We start from the raw sequence: 24,703 nt of genomic DNA on the forward strand, positions 1-24,703 counted from the left end.
AAATGTGTTCATTTCTAATGACACTATAGTGAGAGATACAATTTTTGAAGCATTAATAATAATTTATTTTTCTATAGTTACATACTGTTTTCACAGCATATATATAAAAGTTTGAGCAGTCCTTATTGACACTGGATAGTGAAACACATGAATAAATGAGAACTGAGGAAAAAAAACAACATGATCAATTTAATTATCCATTTGTTTCTGGTGATATATCCTTTACTTTGCTCAGACAACTTTAGGTGACCCTTCTACTGCTTTCAATGTTTTCCTCACAATTTAAATACATTTTCAGTAATAGAAATCTATATTTATATATATATACACACACACATATATATATAATTAAGTTGCTATAGCATCTTAAAACCACATCCATCAAATATTTATTAAAATGTACCTTTGTAGTGCACATGTATTATGTTGTACATAAATGTGTATGCTGCTTGGGATTAAACAATATATACAAATTAAAATGTTTTTTAAAAGTCTTCAGAATGTCTGCTGAAGACAGATTAAGATAATAATCTTGAGATTAAGGCATCAAGGATACCTTTCTAGGCATGACACCACAAACATAAGCCATGTATCTACTGATAAATCTAAGCAGAAGTAAACATCAGTTTTTAAAATTCAAGTTTAAAAACACACTACAAACCAGATATTTGTGATTTGCATACCAGAAAGGGTTGATATGCCTCCTGTTAATTTTATAAAAAGAATGGGAGGAAATATAATGACATAAACAAGGAATTCAGAAATTAAAAGATCAAAATATCTAGAAGTATATTCCACAAATCAGAAGAGATAATATTAAAAGATATTTAATACTCTAGACTGTTAGCCAGTCATTCTTCTATATACTGCCTAAAATATTACATTGATTTAACATTAGTAAGAGTACTTTACAAATTACAAGGAAAGCCTTAAAATGTATACCCTTGCACCTAGTAATTAGCTTCTGGCAATTTATCCTATGGATATAATAAAGAAAGCAAAACATAACAACCCCCACCTAGATGTGCACATTTGTATGCCTATGAATGCAATGTTTATCAAATCATATAAAAATTGAAGTAAAAAGCCTAGTTGCTGGAAAGCCACTAACAGAAAAATCTGTTACATAAACAATCATTTAAGATGATAAAAAAATGACACTGTGGCTAGAGAGATGGCTCAGTGGTTAAGAGCACTGACTGCTCTTCCAGAGGTCCTGAGGTCAATTCCCAATAGCCACATAGTGGCTCACGACCATCTGTAATGAGATCTGATACCCTCTTCTGTTGTGTCTGAAGATAGCTACAGTGTACTTTAAATAAATAAATAATATTTTTTAAAAGCTGACACTGAAAAAAAAATCTGCTGGTAAATTTTGGGGAAAACAAAAACAATTATGTATGGCACAGATAATTCACACATTTATACAAATTCAACTGCAGTACCCCAGCACACACAAAGCAGCTCTCCCCCTCAGCCCACCAAATGAGTGAATATCACACACAGGAGATGAACTGGAGAAGTCTGCTCCTCTCAGGTTCAGTGCTGCTTAGCGTGAGAACTTCCTGCTGTGCGTCACTATGCAGGGTGTGCTTTAGCTCTAAACAAGTCAATTATTTCATCTGGTATTCAACTAAAGAAACTGAAACATTCTGCCACTAGAGAAAGAAAAGTTATAGTCATGATATATTAACAAGAAGCATTTTTCACCTTATATAATAAATTTATATTTTTTCAAGATTTACTTGGATTATTTTTGTGTACGTCTATGTATGTTTTGTGTATGTGTGCCTGTGTATGTTTGAGTGTGTGTATCAGAATGTAAACATGTACACGTGAATGTAAACCCACCACCTTGAAGTGCAGGTATTTGTCAATACCTGATAAAAGTGCTGGGAACTTAACCAAGAGCTTAGCAAGAGCAGCATGTGCTCTTAGCCTCTGACATCTCGCCAGCCTGTCCTTACATGCCAACTTTATTCAGTTCTCACATAGGAAACAGCTTTACTGTTTTGTTTAATATGTTTTACAAAATCAAAGTATTTGTTCAGATATAGAGAATAACATTTACTTGTATTTTATAAAAACTATAGTTGTCTAACCTTAAATGTTTTAGGTAGAACGTGTACTATCCTTATGACAGATTGCTGCGGTAATTATTAAATACGATTCTGTTGCTACCGGCCCCATGGTCTCACTCTGTGGGAGCCGCTCCAGTGTGGAGCACAGACTCTGTTACACAATCCGCAAGCCACACTCTCCACTTGGTTCCCTTCCCAGGGAGGTCCACTCCACCCATCCCAGCTGTTTCTGTCCCAGGTGGTCCACGAACACCCCAGTGCATTGTTTTCACTCACTTTCCCTTGGCATGTTGTTGCCAAGCCTTGCACACACACATCCCAACTCCATGGCAGGCTTTGTGCATCCCGCCACTACACCCTCTTTGAACTCAACTAAATCGCCAACTAAGTCGCCACATCAAAGAGCACACCAAAATACTCTGATCCAATTGGTATGATATAATCTGCCCACCTAGATAAGTCAAATGATCCTGTACAATTCCTTCCCTTATAAAATATCATAAAAACCTTATCCATATAGAAATGCGCCAAGAGAAACTTCATGCTTCCATGATGCCACACTTGAATCTCCAGCTTTCTCCTCCTCCTCTCTCCTTAGACTTTCCCCCGCCTACCCTTCTCATCCAATGATAAGTTCAACCCGCCTTGTTGAATAATGACATCATCCTACAACAGATTCCATCTTGGAGAGCTAAAGAGCAGGACAACAATGGAATACAACCTGCCATTGCAGAAGGAAGATCATCTATCAGTTCATCTGACAGAGCCAAAGATACTCAGTACACTTCTAGATCAAGGAACACTGTAAAAGCCACTTGGATCCCCAAATACCCTACACAATTTCAAGATTATAACCAATTTATATTCCACACACTGGAAACATTGTAGATGTCAAAGTAGTACATAAAAATAAGTTACCTCCATTCTTCAGACATCATTTGACTAGCATGTGAATATTCCTTTTAAAAGGTATATGGCTGGTAGTCACAAGGTGGACCTGAAGCACACCTTATGCCAAAAATCAATACAGTGCTAAAGAAATGAGGCACATCATAAAAACACAAGAGGAAGCTTGAGAAGAGCACCCGAGCTAAACCTGAAACAGTCCACACATCAAAACCATTAGGATGGTAAACATAAAAACCACTGAAAGAAACAAAGCTCTACAAAGTTCATGGCAGGCAGAGGGCTTCTGAAGACAATAAAACACCAAGTGTTGACTGGGAAACACAGAGGAATGTTACTATTAGTTAAACTATCACTTTTCAACAACCACAGTAACAATTGCTTCAAACAAGAATCATTTATAATTTTGCTCAAGAGTAATATATGTAAATGGTAAATGATCCATATATGCTTATAAGTGAAAAGCTACTAGAAAGAAGAGAAACAATACAACATATAATCAGGTGATCAAAATTGATGTTACCAAGGAAAGAAAGATGACACTGCATACTGGATATGCAGAATCCTAAGCCAAGAGAACAAAATCTGAATCTAATTAAAAACATCAATAAACCCCAAATGATATAAAAGTGTAAGAGCAGAAGCTGGCTCAGCAGTTATGAGTACTGACTGCTCTTCCAGAGGACCCAGGTCAGTTCCCAGGACCCATATGGCAGCTCCAAGTGTCTGTAAATCCAGTTCCAGGGGATCTATGCCTTCTGGCCTCCATAAGCACTGCATGTATGGAGTACAGATGTATATATGCAGGCAAAACACTATTACCTATAAAGTAAAAATAACCTTTTTTAAAAGGAGGTATCAAGAGGGAATTATTTTATTAAAAAAATGTCAAATGTTGGAGCGCCTTGGGACACAGAGTCAGGAAAACTTCAAGTTCAGGGTCTGTCTGGGCTACAAGGCTAGCTCAGGGGCCATCCTGGTCAACACAGCAAGACACTGTATAAAATTAAAAAAAAAAAAAAGTTTTAAAAGTGCCATGGATTATAGCTCAGAGGTAGTGTTCACTTAGCAACACACACACACACACACACACACACACACACAGAGAGAGAGAGAGAGAGAGAGAGAGAGAGAGAGAGAGAGAGAGAGGGTGGGTGGGGAGATTCACACAGAGAGAGAGAAACAGAGATCATAAAAAGTCAGGAGAAAAGCTAGAGAAAAGAGTCCCAGATAGAGAGGAATGTCCAGTCCCCACTTCTATCCCATATGGAGGAAAGATTCCACTTTACACAGAAGAAACAAACAGCTTAGCAGTTGTTACAGATGCTTCTAAGCTCTATTGTTCCATGGTTTAAAAGAAAACTAGATCCAGCAAAATCACACTGTAACTGCTGGAGTACACAAATAAACAACTCAGCCTGAATAAGTCAAAACCACTATATGTAAAGTTAAGAAAAATTCTCTTATTTCCAGTCTAATCCTCATCTTATATTTTCCTGCTCATCTACCATACACACTTAAAAATACAAGTTAGTAACAGGTTAAAATGTAACCTCAGTTACACAATTTTAACATTTTACCTACAAAGAACTAAATTCTCAAATCCTGATTATAAAATCAACTTATTATAAACATTTTCCTTGAAAATGATACTTTAAAAATAAAGAGCCACCAGCCCAGCAGCCCAGCGTGTAATGTGATGACAGTGATCACAATGATCAGGACTATTTTAATAAACAAGTACAAGTGCTGGATTCAAAATAGAACTCAATTTTACACCAAACAAGTTAGTATCTGAGGGATTATGGGTAAAACTAGTTATTCCTTAGTGCCTTAGACTTCTAATCTATAAAATGGTGTAACCATCTTATTGTTAAATATACCTCATAGGACTGAGGACTAAATGAAATATTTAACATGTAGCCATTATTACTTTTTTTTGATCCTCAGCATTCACAGGCTATATGAAGTCTTGGCAAGAAAAAACAAAGCTTCAATTAAAAACATACTTTTTTCCCATAGACATAAAAATGATGAGGGGAAAGACAGAAAGAAGGTCAGGATTATTAAACTCATCATGAGATAACAGCCCACACTTTATACAGATGTCCATCACAAACACAAGAGGAAGCAAACGGTGGCAAGAAAAAAAAGGAAAGCATGCTACACTTTTGGTGGAATTTAGATTTGTGAATCAATTATGAAAAACAGTATTAGTTTCCCAAATAAATTAATAATAGAACTACCAGACAACCAGAATCTCCCAGGATGTATCTGGAAACAGATACAACCAAAGGGGATAAAATCACCACCGTAAAGGTATGCCCATGTTCACTGCAGCATACTCATAATACGTAAGACACGGAAACAATTTAAATGCTTGTAATGGTCCAGCACTTTAAAGATGTGCTATTTATGAACATACATATGCATTCACACATACAAATTCATTCTTTAACAGAAAGTTTCATCTATCACAACATGAATGGACCCAGGGACACTGTGCTAACTAAAATAAGATGGACACATAAAAACACTGCCTGGATTCACCTGGATGTGGAATGCTTAAGGAAAAATGAAAGGTTTAAATATGGTGAGAATGAATCTGTGAGTCAGGGCGACCCAGGAAAGAAGTTAAAATCAGTGGGATATGGATGATGAACAAATTTAGAAATCCAATGTTCAACATTAGAACTAAAGCCAGTATTAGGGATCTTTGTCAAATTAAGCAGATTTTAGCTACTTTCATACACAAGATGATACGCTGTTTCACTATGGCTCTTTTTACTATTTATCCATATGTTTTATAACATCATTTTGTTAACCTCAAACATACAAGTTAAAATCTAACGTATTAATAAGGTTCACCACAGCCTCTACATGGCTACCCTGACCCCGATCCGTATAGCTCCTAAGCTTGGCCAGAGGTTTCTGTTTACAGTGAACAGCAGTTAATGCAGAGGTTCATACCTGATGCAAGTGCTCAGGATGAGTATGAATTCTCAGACCAAACAGGACATCACTATCAACAGGTCCTCCCACCAAGGCTCAAGGACACTGTAGAGGTAGAGAGGAGGGTGGGGGCAATGTGAGACACTGGCTTCTGAACACAGCCAGTGCATGCATGAACCCTCAGCAGAGGGGCAGCCTGCACAAGAGCAAGCCAGTACAGATTCCAGTATGGGTGGCTGAGGAGTTCCATACCCCAGAACTGCTGAAAAGCTATTGGCAGTGAAAGCCTGCTGGGGAGAGAGAATCATTTTCTTCATGTGTGTGGCCACTGGTATGTTGCCCATGCATATAAGCAGTACTAATTGGACTCAGTGAGTTATTAAAAAAAAAAAAAAAAAAAAAAAGGCACCATGAAGTTGGGATACTCCAGGAGAAGGTGGGGGGAGGGGGGACATGAACTGTAGGTATCTTAAGAACTAAAAATTTTAAAAAGTAAAAAAAAAAAAAAAAATATTTTTAAAATAAAATTGTTTAATTAAAAAAATTTTAAAAAGAAAAAAGAACATTGTAAAGCTCTAAAATAAAATAAAAAAAAATGAGACTGTAGCCCAATGGTGGAATGTTTATTTAGCATGGGTTTAATTTTTAGTATGCCTTTCCTTAAATGAAATTAAAGCTTGCTATTTACTGCAGATAATTTTTTTAAAAGCATGCCAATAAAATAAAAACATGCAAGTCACATGACTAAATTTACCTAAGGATTTAAAGACAGATCTTAAAACCAGAATCCTGTCTCCAAGGAAAGCAATGTGGGAAGAAACAGCTACAGGGGTAGACTGGTATAAAACCTCCAGACACCTTAAAATCTGAGTATCTGAGTTCTGATGTAATCTAACCCCCAAGCTTTTAGACCTGATACTGGATATGGAAATATAAAATGTATTACACTTTCAAAGACATTCTGAGTAAATGACAAAAGGCCACTACTTCCTACTTATACAAAAACAATCACCAGATATGTTTGGGATTAAATTCTAAACAAATGTGCAAATAATGTGTTTTGTTGATATAATTTAAAATATTTGATTGTAAAGAAAAAACTTAGCTGAAGCCAGGCATAGTAGCACATACCTTTAATCCCACCTAAGAGACAGACAGCTCTCTATAATTTTGAAGCTAGCCTGATCTATATATATAGAGTACCAGGCCAGTCAAAGTTACAGACCTTGTCCTCAAAAAAAAAAAAAAAAAAAAAAAAAAAAAAGAAAAGAAAAAAGAAAAAACTTAGCTGAAACTCAAATTTGACTGCTTTTCAAGAATTTTCAAAGTTTTGAATTATTACTCAAAGTACCAGGACATTTTCTACATCTTATTAAATTGTGAATATTGTCAATTATACGTTGCATCACTATTTCATGTGCCAGCTAAATAATAATAATAATTATTATTATACAAACAGACTTTAAACCTACAACCAATTCATAACATATACAAGTCCAATGTGATTGCTCACATCTGAACTGCAGCACTCAGGAGCCTGTCTGGCTACCCAAAAGAGAAAGTAGGGCAGGCAATGGGGGGATATAGCATGTGTAAGATACCACCCACATTCAGACATATAAAATTTTAAAACAGAGCCAAGTGAGATAGTTCAGGACATAAAAGCACTTGCCACCAACTCTGACGATCTGAGTTCAAGTCCCAGATCCTCTGGGAAGAGAAAATAAACTCCTAAAAGTTGTTCTCTAATCAACACAAGCATCACCTGTGCACTCACACACACACGTAAGTGTACACACTCAAACACATTCTCACTCCCTCTCAATATAATAAAAATAAAATTTTAAATGGTATTACGGAACAGATACAATGTAGTCTGTCTTTTCAAATAACCCCAAAGTATCAGAAAGCCAATCCATATCAACTAGGGGGAAGACTTCACATTCCCATACCACCAAACCTTACAGACTCATAGAAACTTTAATTTCATGAAAACAGTCAATACTAACTTATTTCAAAGTGTATAATATGCCTCCCTGCCCCTCCCCCCAAAAAACCCCTATAAAACGTAATTCACTAAAACCTAAGAAAACTGAGTTTCAAACGACAGTCAAGAACCTAATAGCCAAATGGCTTTCTGTTAGCTCTGGCCACTGAGCCAGATGTCCCCTTTACATCTAGATATTCTTTCAGGTGCACCAGCACAGAAGACAGCAAGTACCACCACTGAAGGAAAAGCACTCAGTCACAGTTTTTCAGTATAAACTAAATGTTGCAAAACTATTTAGAAAACAATGGTGAAAATATAAAGAACAAAATCTTAACAGCTTACAAAGTTTCAGAGTGAGAAGCAAACATGAGAAATATTTTGTGGTGTTGGTCTTTTGTTTTATTTTGAGACAAGGTCTATGTAGCTCAGACTCATTAAACTCACTATTTAGCCAGGTTAGCCTGGAATTCTTGATCCTCCTGCCTCAGCTTCAAGTGCTAAAATAATAGTATGTGCCAAGAATGAATGCCTTAGTACAGCAGTGTCATCAACTCAGTTATAATGCACAGAACCAAACCTGTCCATTCCAGCACACCTAACGTCCAGTTACTGCTGCTCCACTAAGCCTGATACCGCTCAACTATAAATACTAAGACGAGGAAGCCCATATAACAAAGGAAGTCCATAACTAAAAGTTATAAAGACCGATAAAATCTTCTAGTACAAACTTAAATAGATTATCAAAATTTAACTATGCATATGAATGAACATTTAAAACAAACAAGAATATGCAACAACGGCCTCAAAACATAAGCAAGTTCAAACATAACATGGAAAAGGTCGATTCTATTTAGTTTTCTGAAATACAGCTTTCCCATACAGTAATATACAGTCTATATGTGTGTGTATGTAAATGAGGACACATAAGTCATGCTGGGAGTTTTTTCCCTAAATTTAATGTTGATCTAGAAAACTACATAACTAAAATATTATTGTTCTCGTCCTCACTTGCTGTTTTTCTTTCCTCCAAGGAACCAGTCTGATCATCTATTTGAACCTTAAAGGTCAAGGCCTGGAAAACAAGTGCAAAAGTGTCCTCTACATTATCAAAATGTTGATGATCTCTGCGGATGGGCGACACTGGCAGCTCATCATCTCTCCATTCTTCATGCCTTAAGTCTGTAATAACACTAAATTCTAAAAAGTCTTATGGTCTATCAAGCCTGCAAGAGACTAAAACTCAGTAAAGAACATCAATAAAGCAATAAGTAATCTGACAAGCCACACACTGACAACTTCAAATCACACCAATAATCGATCAACACACACATCTGTTAGGCCTGAGAAAATGAACACAATGTGAGAAAGCATACATAGGTCTTATTTGAACATGTTGGACAGTCCATACTTAATTCTTAAAAACTGTATTAAACCTAGAAGCAATAAATCTTCTGGTTCAGGAGTTTTCAAACTTCCGCATCGCATGATAGAGGAGGTCAGAGACAGACCAGCTTGTTTAATGTGTCGGAGATGATGTGGTAAACAAAAATCCCATTTTTAAAAGAACCTGCTTACTTTAAAAGTCTTTTAAAAGCCCACTGCTTCATTTAACCACCCCGTCTATAGTTAGTTAATAGCCTAATCTGGCTGAGTGGGTTCTCTGATACATAATCAGCAACAGTGTCAGGAATTAAATTCAGGTCTTTGGACTATTTGTCCAACTCTTTAAAACAACAAACTACCTCATATTTAAGATACAGGTAAGAACAAGACTGTTCTGATACTATCTGTAGAGTACGGTCATTATTAAACACCTCTAAGATCATTCTCCAGGTCTGAAATTCATATTCCACAAATGCCAAATTTAACAGACGTGTGTATCAAAGAGATGAATGTTCTCAAACACAGCAGAATCCTTCAATACGTTCAAGGATTCCAGAGAAATACACCAATGGTAGTTCAGTCATTACGACTGGTGTTCCTCAAACATTTCTACCACTTGTCCATCTTTCAATGGCTAACTCTTAAGACATGAAACAGTGTTTTCTAAGTGCACAGAAATAACCATACCCCTAAGTTTTTCTGACAATTAAACATTTTTAGAAGCGACAGTAACCTAACTGCACAACATAAGCACACTAGAGATGTTCCATGCAGTGTCATTCTAAGTTTAATGTAACTTAGAAGCACTATGCATTAGTACAGTGGTCATAAGTAAAAAAAAAAGTTTCAATTCCCACCTATTAAAGCCTGAAAGAGGTTGCTCTGAAATATGTTAATAACCCGCTCTATGGAACTTCTGAGCTGTCTGTCGTCAGTTTGGCTTAGTTTCGAACGATATTCTTCCAACAGACGCAGTGCTCTCTGGGTATCTGAAAAGAGAAGTACAGTGAAACTTTCATGTATGTATTAAGGTTCTGTGTGTATCTGCATGCATATTTACAAGATAGTGCCACATGCTATGTCTACAAGACGTCTAAGGAGTTCCCCAGAGTCTCCAAGCCAAGAGCTGTCATCACTATTCCATACTCCATTCCCCACTAAGACAAATATCTTAAAGGCTTTATATCACAGTAGGGAAAGGAGAAAGTGAGTAACCTGTGGTGACTGTGGACTGACAGCTTCCACTACTTAAAAACCATCTAATTAAACTGATAGCAACTTGGTTTTAGAATGCCTAACAGACAAGAACAAATTATCTACAATTTGTTCCTATAACCAAATTTTGAGTGTTTTTAAACATCAATTCTTAGTTGCTCCCAGTTGTTCACAAAATAGTGTTGGTACGAATAAAATACTGAAGCAATCAAGTTTTGAAAAAGACATGGTAGGGGGCTGATTGCTGCTGTAATCACTACGGATGTCAAAAAGGTGTGCGCAGTGAACTAACAAGTTGTTTCCACCTTCTGAAACGATGTGAAGCTTAGATACCATAAGGAATAAAGGCGAGAGTCTGCTGATTCATCAAAGTCACACAAACCTTGTAAAAACAGTAACCACAACACTGATGTATGTTACAGCAAGTGACAGCCACAAAACAGTCCCGAAATAAATTCTCACCTTGCTTCCGGACCGGCATTTTTCTCCAGAATCAGGAAGAAGGCACACACACACACCTTTACAAACACAAAACAGGAAGGAAAACTTGAGCTAATGCAAAGAACTGGAATCGTGGAGCCATTCCTTGCCCCCGCCCCACTTCCCTCCTCAAACTCTCGACTAGGGAAAAACTCCAACCTCGGTGGAACTGCCCACCTTCCAAAGTTTTCCCGAGTGAAAAAGAGCAGGAGCCTCAACCCCCCCCCCCGCCCCCGGCAGTGTTAGCCAAGGCAGAAAGCTAGTTCTCGGGGGTCGCTTATGCCCCCTACAGATTAAGATCAGACCCAAGCCCGCTTCGGAAGGTTCCTCCTGAGCGCGCCTGAGCGCTCCCCTAGGCAAAGAGCACCCGAGGAGGAGAAGCGGGGCCGCCGGACCGTGCTCGCCACGCTCCCCACCTGCTGCCGTGGGCCGGCCCGTGTCCAGCCGCGCAGCGCCCAGCCGAGCGCCCGGCTACTCCCCCGGCCCGCTCGGGCCCCCTCCTCTCGCTTGCCTGGCTCCTCGCTCGCCTCCTCCCGGCGGCGACTCCAGCAGGGGCCGGACCGGACAGCCGCCGCTCTCTGCGCCGCCCTCGCGCCGCTCATGCACCCCTCCGCGGCCTCCACACCTGCGGCTCCGCCGCAAAGTTCCCGCGAGCGGCGAACGCGGGCGCCCCGGGTGCGCTCCGGCCAGACTCGGAGCAGCTCCCCGCCCGGCCCCGCTCCACGTACCCCGCCCCGCCCCGACTCGAGCTCAGCTGAGGGGGTGAGGGGACGGGGGAGGAGCTCCCCCTCGGCGGCCGCACCCCCGCGCCGCTCTCTCCGCCTCGGCCGCCGCCGCCTGCCCGCTCGCCGCGGCCCGCGGCCCTGCTCGCCCGCTCGCCTCCCGGCCGCCCCACCCCCGGAACCTCGCCTCCTTCCGCGCCCCCAGTCGCTCTCCCCCTAAACTTTCCGCCAAGATGGCGGCCCTGGAGCTGGCCTGCCGCGCGACCACGTGACTGCTTTCCCGACGCTCTCAGCCAATGAGAAGTGAGGAGGCGGCTCGCTCCGAGCCCGGGGCTCGGGGCGCTGCTACCTAGGGGTTGGAAAAGGGAGGAGGGCCGGGAGGGGGCTGGAGTACTGGAAGGAGGACCCTTAAGCATTCAGAGGGAAGCGCCTTGCTGAGAAGCGCTCCAGTCGAAGTGGCTCTAAGGACAAAGGAGTTGACACGCGCTCTACAGGTGGTCCGAAGTGGCTTCGGGACAGCCAGCCTTCACGTCGCCCTAGCCCACCCGGGGTGGCCTGCGGTTCTGGACTAGCGAGCTGGACTGGAGATGCTGGAGACTTTGAAAGAGAGAAGTGACCTCACCTGCGCTAGATCCAAGAAACAAGTTCGAGACACCCCTTAACCTCACTGAACACGTGCTGGCCAACTTCAAGGCAGAAAGAGTGCCTGGCACGCCTCGGTAGATCCCAACCGGGAATAATGAATTTGGGCAGACTGCGCCCGTCAGCCACGTTAAGGGGCGGAGGAAGAAGGGACTTGGGAGGGGAAGGGGTAGTCTATGTCCTCCACTTTTTATTGGTTTTTAAATTATTCGTTTGTCAAAAAAGGTTTGAGGGTTTTCATTAAGGATCGGAGACTGATTAGTTCGCTAAATCTTTGAGGATTTTTTAAGTCTAATTGGTTAACTCCTGGTATGAGCCGTTTAATGGTGAAAAGAAGTTCACTCGTTAATTTTTCATTCATTCATGCCTGCATTCATTTGTGCGTTCATGAATGTGTCCCCGCCCAGCGATTCTCCCAGGAATTACCCATTTTATGGCGGTTCCTTTAAGAAACTCACCTGTCTACCCGGGCGGTGGTGGCACAGGACATTATTCCCAGAAGGCTAAGGCAGGAGAATCTTTGTGAGTTCGAGACCAACCTGGTTTACAGTGAGTTCCAGGATAGCCAGGGCTACACAGAGAAGAAACCCTGTCTCAGGCGAAAGACAAACAAAAAAAGCCTCTCACCTGTAGAAAGGCTACTGCCAACCCTCACGCCTAACTTAAATTTCAAGCACCTCAGAGCAGTCCCAAGGGACCCTTGCTCTGGAGTTGAGACCGCAGCTAGAAGAAGAAAGTTCTCCGAGTCACTGCCAGGCTCTTTGAGCTGCTCTTGTGCAACAGGAAATTCTCTGCTCCATCGCCCAGGAGAATTTTTCCAAAGTCGTCAGAAGTTATTGAGGCAGAACCAGACATGGAGATCCATGTGTCAAACTATAAGGCTGGATCCGCTTGGATCCAGCTTGGAGATGATTCGCATGGTTAAGGTTCCTTGCCTCTGAGCCTGATAACCTGAATTCCATCCCTGGGACCCACGTGGTCAAAGGAAAGAGCCTCCTATAAGTTGTCCATGAACCTCCATGCACATACACATTTAAAAATCAATCCATCAGTAAATGTGTTTTAATTAGAGGAGGAGGGTTTTCTTTGTTTTTTGCAATAAACCTGACAGGCCTTTCCTGTGTCCTTGACAGTGGAAAAGTCAGAGAAGGAACCTTGCATAGCAACCATAACTCAGGTATGCTGACGGCTGGGTTTCACCTTTGGATTGTACCTTAGAATCTTAGCTTGTGAGAACCTTAGGACTTTAGAGCTCACATAGATCTACTTTCAATTTGAGGTAGAAAACCAGGTCCAGAAAGGGAAAGAAAGTGTTCCCCAAGCCATATAAGCTGATCAGTGGCCATAGCTCACAACTGTCCTAGCTCCAGCCCAGGGCTCTTCCTCCCCCCCCCCCACTCTGAACAAGCATGTTGGCAGCAGACTTTTTGGTTTGTTGCATTAGGCATGCTGGAATCTTGATCAGTAAAAGCCACACTGCGTAGAGGCGATGGAACTGGAGAGCAAACAGGGATGGCTACTGAAACAAAGGGATCTTAATAGATAAGCAGAGGTTATTGGACAGTGAAAATGTCTATTATTGGCAAGACTTCACTGACATGCTGCCAATGCAACGGATCCAATAAGGAACCATTGTAAGAATAGAATTTCTTAGAATTCAGGGTTGGAGGGACGTTTGTCCTCTCCTTTGCTTTCACTCTGTTCGTAGATGTTACAGGGCTAGGAAGAGTAATGGGAGTAGAAACAGTAGCAAGATCCAAGCTGTGCTCATGAGGACCCAGAGCCCCATAGCAAATGAATGAGGTTCTGTGAGGTCTTGCCAGGGGACCTGGAAGATTAAAATCAAAATGTGTGTTGGTCCTCAATGCCATCCTAATCCTGCAGTGAGAGGCAGTGGCTAAAGGCATATTATTTTCCTCTGTGGGGCATGTGTGTGTGTGTGTGTGTTTGTGTGTGTGTGTGTGTGTGTGTGTGTGTGTTTCAGGCTATGTCTAAAAACAGGAATGAACCTAGAAGTTGCTCCTGCTTGAGATACTAGGACAGATCAGGTAGAATATGAGGAAACTTCCCTTGGTGTTAGTTACTTAGTGCTATATAACAAGTCACTTGATGCTTGGGAACTTAAAAGTACCTCTTCATTTGCTGTGGGCTGGGTCCTCGGGAGCACGGCTTGGATCTTGCTACAATTTCTATCCCCATTACCTTTCCTAGAAATTTAACATATATTAACAGAATGAAAGGAAGAGAGGGGACAAACTATCACAGCTTCTGTGGGACTGGAATTTAGGGGCCCCTTCGTTAGTGGCTCTGGTTTAGGATTTCAAGAAACTGCAATCATCTGAAGGCTTTAATTGATGCCAAGGAGGTTCTGGGAGTCTGTCCGGGTTGAGAAAGGCTCTCATGATATAACCCTGGCTGGCTTGGAACTTTTTATGAAGGCCAGGCTGGCTTCCAACTTGTTGAAATGCTTTGAGTTTTTGCCTCCCAAGCACCGGGATTATAGGTGTACCACGCCAGACACTGTCATTCAGCTCTTTCAGCATGGCTAATTCACATGGCTATTGGCAGGAGGCCTCAGTTTCTCACAGTGAAAACCTCTCTAACTCACTGCTTGAGTATCTTCATGACACAGTGACTGACTTCCCCCAGGACAAATGATCCAAGAAGGCAAGGCAGAAACCACAGCATTTCTCATGCCCTAGTTGCGGAAGAAGCATTGTTTGGGTGCATTCTGGCTACTGAAAACTAGCTAACTTATAAACGAGAGTTTTATCACAGCACCAGGGAAGTCGACATGTAATGAGGAACACATTCCTCTAAGTCAGTGGCTCTCAACCTTCCTAATGCTGCGACCATTTAATATAGTTTCTCATGTTGTGGTGACCCCAACCATAAAATTATTTTCATTGCTACTTCATAACTGTGATTTTGCTACTGTTATGAATTATAATGTAAATATCTGCATTTTCTGATGGTCTTAGTTGACCCACAGGTTGGGAACTGCTGCTCTAAATGGTGTCTTTTTTTTCTGAACCTTCGTGGAAAGAGAGATGGACAGGCTTCTTTAGACCTCTTAATGAGGGGAAAATCCCATGTATAAGGGCTGACTTAATATCTCCTTCCAAAAGCAGGTGTTCAAGGACATGAATGTAGGAGGACATGTCAGGAACCATGCAGAAGCTGGCTCCATGGCAGAGCATTCAAAGCAGCGATGTCCACATTTTTCCAGTTAGCTTTCATTTTCAAGAACTCTTCCCTACATTCTATACTTAAATGCATGTGGCCCTATATATAACCTTATGGCTTCTCCAACCTCCTCATTAAAAATATACATGCACGTGTATTTCCACAAACCTTAAACAAGAGAACAGAGGTTAAATCTGACCACACAATTTGCAAGTTTTACTTTTCTGTTGTATAGTTTGAAAGCCTTGAGAGTCAAAAGACCACAAAGAAAGACAAAAACCTCCCGATCTGTTACTAATATGTCAGAGAGTTGATCTCAAAGAATATTGGCTTTCAGTTTCAAACCTTCTTTCCCAGCCCATCCTCCCACCTAGGCTACCTTTGCAGCTCTGCATGTAGCTTTTCCTTCCTGCCCCCTAAGCCCCAGCCTGTCTTCAGAAAAGCTGTACAGTCCCTGCCAGGCCTGTGGCAGTGTTATCTCTCAGGCCTGCAGAGTAGTTCACATTAGCTGTGCCAAGACAACCGCAAAAAGAAAAGGATGCGATGCTGTCAGAAAAGCTTATGTCAGCTTGCGTTGTAAGAGGAGCAGTGTAAAGAACAGAGAAAGTGAGCACAGGTAGTGTCTCCAACACACTATGCTAGAAACATAAGTGGACATGTCTGTGTCTTTCCACAGTGTCAGAAGTTATTGAGTAATAAACTGACGAGGTTCAGCTGTTTCATGGCAGCTGGGTGTCATTTTAGAGCTGCTGGCTAAAGTGATGTTGTAGCTTCTTTTATCCCAATCTTAATTACTAATACTTTCATATCTTCTAGCACACAGTAAATCTATCTGTCTATATATCTATCTGTCTATCTGCATATACATGGATTACAGAATGAATACAAGTTAAAGAAGCTACAGGTGAAATGAAAAGGTTTCAGAAGTGTACTAGGGAAGAGTCGGTTTTGATAAGATAATGAACCAGACTAGATCCAGGAGGGTGCCTTGGGGCTCAGGTTTGGGAGCAAAGCTGCAAAGTTCAGTCGCCAGGTACTAGTCAGGAGCAGGAAATCAACAGTCAGGTCCAAAAGGGCAAACAGATGGACAGGCAAGCAGTCCAGCAGTCTGCACAGGCAGCAGAGAACTGAACTGAGCCAAAGCTCTAGAAGCCAAGGAGCCCTCGCTCCTTCTCTTACTTCCCTTTTCACCCCAGTCCCTCACCCCCATCACACACACACACACACACACACACACACACACACACACACACACACACACACTCCAGGTATCAGGTTATTGTGGGGCCAGGCCATAGAATGGTTAGATTACCATTACTTTATGGGTGATGGAAGGGAAATCAGACCTTTCCTTGGCACCAATGACATGCATGTCTGATAAGTTCTTGGCCTTTTTTTTTTTTTTTTGATAGAGTTTTAATATACCCATATTAACCTACAGTCTCAAATTATTCCAATCAAAGTTATAGCTGGTTTTCTACTCCTTTCTATTCTAAGGAAGAAGTCACTTAATAGTTCTGTGATGGTGGTGACAGATGGTGCAGTTTCTGGGTCCACACAAGAGCTTCAGTGATCCTTCTACTCAAAATGGAGCTGGGCATGGAGGTGCACACATGCAATCCCAGCACAGCACGCCAGAGGCAGAGGCAGCTAGGGCTAAACATTGAAACCCTGTCTAAAAAGTAAAATAAAATAAAATAAATAAATAAAATTTTTTGAAAAAAACTCCCCCAAAACAATAGCAACAAAAATGGAGTCTCTTAGGGTGACTCGTGGCCTTAAAAAAAAAAAGAAAAGTGATTTATACAATATAGAGCAACTGACAGTAGGGCATAGCCTCACCTCAGCAGACAGTAGGACTGCTGAGAGAACCCAGGGAGGTGTATCTTGGCTGCACACTTTAGGAATAAAAGACTGTAACCAGAGCAGTTGCACCTCTGAAAACTTATTCCAGGAAGAAAAAAAAAAAAAAAAAAAAACAAACAAACAAAAACATTATTTAGTCTAAGGCCGTTTTACTGGCAAAAGAAAGAGCATCCTGAGTTTGCCTCTTCTTCAAGCAGGCTTAGTGTACCTGCCCAGGGCACAGAAATTCAAACAGTGGTTAAAAGATATACTGATACTGGAAATTCCTCCTAATGCTCCAAAGTTACGAAAGCTAGTGGGACTTTCCCATGAGAAAGATGCTGAATGCGCTCAGCGGGGCTTCCTTGATATAAAGTTCGAGGCAGGACGAAGACTGAATGTCGTCTGCTGGTATGAGCTCTGAGCCGGTGCAGCTTCAGTTCCAGCTGAATACCAAAATGCTATGAGAACCATTTTATCTACCTCCAGAATCCCGTCTACCCAGTTCAGATGATACCAACTCTGTCCTCACTTTCATGGATAATGTTCTGACTTCACTTTTATTTTCCTGTAAGAAATATTCTGGTAAAAAGAAAAAGAAAAAACCCTCAGATCCCATAAGGAGTAATTACTGGGTTTACAGCTTCAGAAAAGTCAAGGCAGGAGCTTGAAGGAGCCAGTTACATCCAGGCAAGAGCAGAGAGTGAGCACTCAGCATGTTCTCTACCCTTAAGAAATGAGAGATGCTGGACCCCGGCAAGGTACCAAACACAGTGAGTGGGCTGGGTCTTCCCACAACAATGAACTCAGTCAAGACAACCTCTCACAGATGTTATCGTAGGCCTACCTGATAGCAGCAATCCCTCGATGATAATCATTTCGGAATTGATTCTAGATTGAATCAAGTTGATGATTAAAAAAGAACCATCACAGAGAATTATCAGAATAACTACTACACCGGGAAACTATTTTAAATTCCCTTTAAAGTGTGGACGGACAGTTGTTCCTCTTCACTGGGCGATCAGGCACTGAAGTCAAGCTTTTCAAATGGAAACTCACCAAGCTTCTATATACAGATGTATGCCCTTGGACTTGACGTTAACCTGTATCCCTTATACTGGGACAGCACTCTATATTGTGCTAAAAACTAGATTTAACTTCCTGTTGTGCTCTCTCACTTTGCAGAGGGTACTAAGGCCTAAAAGTTACCTTAGGGCAGCACAGCTGGGGCTGGGGCTGATAGTGTGTCGTTTTCCCTTAGTCTACATTTCTTCCACTCTTTCTGACCTCTCCATAAGTTAAAAGCAAAACCAAAAAGTGTGTTTATAGACAGGAGGCTAGAATACAAAAACTAAAGAGGAACAGAGATGGATAGAAAGACAAAAACTAAAAGAGGTGGGGAAAAAAGAGGCTGAGAGACTTAGGTAAAATAAAACAGCATGAGGCAGAGAGGCAGGGGCAGAGAGGCAGAGAGGCAGGGGCAGAGAGTCAGGGGCAGAGGTAGGGGCAGAGAGGCAGAGGCAGAGAGGCAGGGGCAGAGAGGCAGGGGCAGAGAGGCAGGGGCAGAGAGGCAGGGGCAGAGAGGCAGAGAGGCAGGGGCAGAGAGGCAGGGGCAGAGAGGCAGAGAGGCAGGGGCAGAGAGGCAGGGGCAGAGAGGCAGAGAGGCAGGGGCAGAAGCAGTGGATCTTTCTGAGTTTGAGGCCAATCTGGCTTACAAAATGAGACTCTTCTCAAAAAAACAAACAAAAACAGGTAATAGACTAGTCTGTTATATATTTATAATATATCTCAACATTTATAAACTATTTCAACCGTGGCAACAATTTTAATGGAATAGGAAATGAGAGCATTGACTCTCACTTCAAAGAAATAAGCCAGGTTACAGACTGTGACTAAATGAGTTTGGACTTGGGTGTTGTTTGTTTGTTTGTTTGTTTTCCAATGCAAAGGTGTATCTTTAAAATATCTTTATTCTTGATAGATGGCTCAGTGAACGAAGAGCACTGAGTGCTTTTCTGAAGACCCAGGTTCAATTCCCAGCATCCACATGGAGACTCCACAATTACAACTCCAGTTCCGGGGATCAAGCAATCTCTTCTGGCCTCTGTGGGTACCAGACACACAAGTAAATAGGCATGCTTTCAGCCAAAGTGCCTCTACACATTTTTTTAAGGTAAAAAGAAATAAGCTACCTATTGCATCTTTCTTCTTCTTTCCCCCTGACAGGCATCCTGTTGAGAGGTTCCCTAGACACATGAGATGTTCAACTTGATGGAGCTCTCTCAGTTAGCACCTGGTACCATCCTTTGTTTGATAGGCAGGCCAGGTGAATCCTGGCGAGCTGCCAGCCAGCATCACATACGACTTCAAAGGACTTTCCTGGAGATCAGAAAGTACATTGAATGGTAATTGACCTTGTGCTGCAGAGAAGAGTATGTTTTCTAACAGTACATCTCTAAGTTTAGGCAAATCGGACTTCAGCTTTTAAAGAACTCTTCATATGGAACGAATCATAGGACCTCATATTGAAGCCCTCGGGATCCACTAAAATATCTTTACTCTAGAAGGTCTCCTCACCCCACCCTGTACTCAGAGGGCTAACAGTGTCTCTTCCAGGAAGCCTCTGCTTAAGACTCCTCAATTAGTCTATCTTTTTATGTTCAGAGAACACGGACTTAATTGAAATGTGAAGAGATGTTATTAGAATGCTATGAAGTTATTTGTATTCTGTTTCTGATATGAGGCCTAACAGAACTCAGATAAACCAAAAGAATTTAGAAGATTTTTCATAGTGCTTTGTGGACTGAGTCATGTAACCTGTCACCTTGGGATGGGAGACTGCCAGAACTTTTTGAAAAACAGCTTTCTGTGGCAGCCTTCCATTTGGGGAAGTGGCACACACTAGAACTATAATTTTCTTGGTTTTCATTTTGAATAACCTTAAACTCCTTTATTATTCCCTGTCATTTTACACTCCCAAGGACCGGAAAGACAACAAATCATTTAAATCTTACTTTCTATTTAAACTTCCTTCAAACATACACTCATTTCTTTCCAAGATAGTTTTACCAACTGAGATATTTGTGATTAAAATAGCCTCTACTTTTCATAAATAAATCAGACTACAGTTGACAAAAAAAAAAAAAAAAAAAAAAAAGGAAGGAAGAAAGAAAAGGAAAAGAAATTTTCCAGGAATGCTTTTTAAAAAATCCTAAAAATTTTCTGAAGATGGATATCATTCCAGATCACAAATTACCCTACAAATAAATCCTAGACCCAGGGGAATGAGGCAATAAGGTAGGAACGTCTATAAATCAACATTTTTTTAAAAAGGGACATCACAAATTACTCATGAAGGTGAAAAAAATAAGAATAAGAAAGAAAAGAAATACTTAAGAAGAAAACCTTGACTCAGCAAGATGGCTCATTAGATAAAGGTGGTTGCCCCAAGTCTGATGATCAGATTCCAGCCCTGGAGCCCACAGACATGGAAGGAGAGAACCGACTTCCTCCCTCAGGCTGTCTTCTAACTAGCACATGTGTGTTACATGTGTGTTGGAGAACCCGTGAAGCCCTTCTCCACCTGGAACTGTTACCAATCAATCAATCAAGAAAAACATTTCAAGGAAGGAAAGAGATGCTAATGTCATTCAGAGGGGCCTTGGTTTAATACAAAGCCACATCTCTGTTCTTTTGTCTCTCAGAGATCATTCCCCAAATATTAGAAAAAAGAAAAGATTGTTCCTCCTGCTTTAGTGAAGATATTAGTATTTAACTCTAATTAGATGTAAAATTGATGAAATACTGGTAAATCTATGTGTGTAGGGGGGGAGTAGAAAGAATGAAAAATGCAGCTATAAAGAAAGAGTAATAGAGAAGAATTCACACACGTGTGCATGCGCACACATATGCACACTAGAGGGAGAGAGGGGTATTTCTCTTATCTTATAATGAGGTTATAAAAATATCTCCCACCTGCATTCAACTACTTCTAAGCAACTGAATATAGCTTGGCCTAATTAACTTATTATTAAACATTCCTAAAATGCTTATATTACACTAGAGTAGGAAAAATAATTCAACACAAAGCCTATTTTAAAGGGTTGTATATCTCATAATTATCCATCTACAGAAAAATAACAAGGACATAAAACACTGTGGAATATTAGTTATTTTTCCCTCTTGGTGTGGCTGACTAGAAGCTACAGCATTACAATCAAGTACTGTAGGAGTATTACTGAGTTAGGAAAAAAGTCAAAATTCAAAATACACATGCTGCCTTTATCATCATGGTAAAATTAACAAATCATTAAATTACGTATTTGCCAAGTGCTACACACACGTTGTGTGATAAATACAAAGTGGTTTCTTCTATTTATCCTGAGTACTTCTGTGACGATTTTTTAAAAATCCCTAAATTAAATGTTTAATTCCAGAAAGAGTTAGGTTGTCTTGGAAAGATATGGAAATGACATCTAATTCTAAGGAAGTGTAGGGTGTGCTGTCCTGAGAGCAGAAAACCAGGAAATGGCGCACTATCGGGATAAAGGGAAACAAGATGCACAGCTTCCCACTGACTCGGACGACTCCCTCCTCGGAGGCTCCAAGTGACAGCAGTTTGACCTCAGAACCTATGAAAAGCCAGACACAGCAGGACTACTAGCATATACCTGCAGTCCTGGTGTATCTGCAGGAGACAGAGAGTGGCCGGCAGAGAACCTAGAAATCCGTAGAAGCGCTAGAGTAACCTGATACAACGGAGTAGCGAAGGGGTAAAGGAAGCTACGACGCCCCTCCCCCACCCAGACCAGAAACACACGCAGAGTAAAAGAAAACCTATAGCAGTTATAAGAAATTCATCTTGTTACCTTTCCTCACATACCCATTAAAAATAGATTTTTTTTCTCTTTCTTTTTTAAAAATCTTTGAGACACTATGGATATGTGTGGCCTAGACAGGCCTTGAACTTACAACCCTCCTGTGTCACCCCCACCCCCCCACCCCAAGTTCTGGAATTACAAATAATACACCACCATGGTCATCTTCAAGTGGATTTCTAATAGGTTGGTAAGTTCCTTTGAAGGCCCACCATTTTAAGTGTCCATGTGGGTTTCGATAAAGAGGCAATGTGAAAAAAACTGGTCAGTAAACATCATGATAGACTGAATATACACACGGACACTGACCAGATCAGATACGCCAAAGGAACTCTGACTCGCAGCCTGTCTCTGCAGCAACCAGCCTGGGAAGAGTCGCCCCCACTGCTGCGGCAGTTGGTCTTGGAGAATCAGAGCTCACACCACAACTGGCACTTGCCTAACCTCTGCCCTTGCTTCTAACTCAAGGCGGCAGGGAAGCAGATGTTTCCCCCAAACCCCACTTCTAGCCACCTCCCCTCCAGCTTTGTCATATTAGCACCTCAGTGAGAGCATACCTGAGATCTCCTTTGCTCTTTCCTTCCCTTCTTTTGTGTTACAAGGCTTCCCCATTCCAGGCCAGCTCTACCCTCTCCACAAGAGATAGCAGCTCTGCCCCTGGCTAGCACAGTGTCTGCATAATAATAGCCTTGATTTGTTCTCATTCAGTAATGACATTAAAAACTTCCTTAAAAGGGCAATCACGAAAATTATAACGGAAAAAAACTGCTTAGTCAGCTACTTCAACAAACGCCTCGTTCATCAGGTTCCTAGTTTAACTGATATAAATTACGTATCAATTATAAGCCAGACACTAGAATAAATTACACTTCTGTAGGACAGATTGGTCTAAGAAGATAGCCAGGAAAACATATAGCTGATGCCTTGGGGTGTGGCAGTTCGAATCCTGAGTCTGTGCTTATTATGACTTCGGCGAGAAAAGGAGTGGCTTCAGATTCCTTTAATGTTCCCTTGTTTGCATGTGAGTGAAGAGACATCCTCAGTATGACTATAATGTACCCCAAAGAAATCCTACTAACAGGGGCGTAGGGGGTGACTCAGCAGTCAAGACCACCAGCTGCTCTTGCAGAGCACCCAGGTTTGATTCATGGCACCTATAAGGAGGTTAATAATAATCAGTTCCAGATAATCTGATGCCATCTGCTGGCCTTTGTGAGTACCAGATATGCACACGGAGCACAGACACACATGCAGACAAAACGCCCCTACACATAACATAATTTTTCTAAAAAAGGGTTGCTACTAATCCTTGAACGTTTGTCACTCTATTTTCAGAACCATAATAAAAATATTGTACATATATAATTACTTGTCTTGGATAATTCTCTCTCTTTTCCCTCTCCGTTTTTCTGTTTTATATTTAATTTATTGACTCACAGCACAAAGTTTTCGTTAATAAAGTTGGTACACACAGCTCCTGAAATTCTTGCTCCAGGGAATAATGCTCTGGGTAAGTTTTTTTTTTTTTTTACTAAAAATGACATTTTCATTATTATTGCTAATGAACTGTGCTTATTTCTTTGGGGAGTGATGATTTATTAAAAGAATTAAATGTTCAGAAAAAATATCAAAATAATTACATCTATTCGTTTTGAATATGATCACAGTGTTTGCAAGAGAAAAATTAGTGACTATTCCCTGCAGGCGTGGTGGCTTTTTAAACACTGCATAATTCTAGAGATTGCCACCAGGGAAGACTGCACCATTGCTCATTAGGTGGATAATGTCATTCTAATAGCTTTACTCCAACAGAAACTAGGTAAATGAAGCCCCCCCCCACCCCCGCGCGCCTTGAAACAGAAAGGCAGAAGCTGTTTGGTGAATCATTCTTGTTCTCTGGTGGTTCTCTCTGGAGGCAGAATGCAGCTTGGGGCTTAATGTGATGACTCTTCTGAGGAAATGCTGAGGGGACGTAGGGAGTGGAGGTGGGGGGTGGGGTGGCTGGCACAGGGAATTGAGAAGAGGCGATAGGGTGATAGGGTCCTGTAATTGGTCTCTAGGCTTCGTGATCTCTGTTCACACAGCTTTGCAAGCTAACTGCGTACAAGCCAGGAGAGAACACAAGCTACAATAATAAACGTTTAGGAAGACCTCCCCGGCTCTGTGCTTGTAACACCCCTCTTGCCATTGTGACCTTAGGAATTTGAGTGTGACTGGTACTTTTCTGGTCCAAAGTGCTTGAAAAGTTCAGACCAGGTCAAGGGCAAAGCCAGGCCAGGCTGACTCCAGGGTCAGCCTTATTCGAGTGTCTTTTTTAGGCTGGGCTAAAGGAACGAAAGGAACCTTGGCAGCTTGCTGGAGGTTGGTAAGTCAGTTCTCCAAAGCAGAACCAGTTGGCACAGAAAGAAAAGCTGTCCAGTGGGG

The 24,703-nt window shown here is 41.3% G+C and overlaps 1 protein-coding gene across 7 annotated transcripts in view; it reads right to left on the reverse strand.

Annotated features, from left to right (window-relative positions):
- Positions 1-11,751, reverse strand: part of DLG1 (discs large MAGUK scaffold protein 1) — a 194,378-nt gene extending 182,627 nt beyond the window's left edge. For 4 of the 7 annotated variants that reach the window (XM_080919613.1, XM_080919612.1, XM_080919609.1 and 1 more), the window contains exons 1-3: positions 11,519-11,750; positions 10,990-11,045; positions 10,170-10,301 (exon numbers count right to left, since the gene is read on the reverse strand). In XM_080919613.1, coding sequence (XP_080775739.1) covers positions 10,170-10,301; positions 10,990-11,008 — 151 coding nt within the window. In that variant the 5' untranslated portion in view covers positions 11,009-11,045; positions 11,519-11,750. Of the gene's footprint in view, positions 1-10,169; positions 10,302-10,989; positions 11,046-11,518 lie in introns of all 7 variants that reach the window. The other 3 variants (XM_080919614.1, XM_080919610.1, XM_080919611.1) reach the window with 1 other exon arrangement.
- Between the last annotated feature and the right edge of the window lie 12,952 nt (positions 11,752-24,703).

The sequence above is a fragment of the Micromys minutus genome (assembly GCF_963924665.1).
Source record: "Micromys minutus genome assembly, chromosome: 7".
Classification (NCBI taxonomy): domain Eukaryota; kingdom Metazoa; phylum Chordata; class Mammalia; order Rodentia; family Muridae; genus Micromys; species Micromys minutus.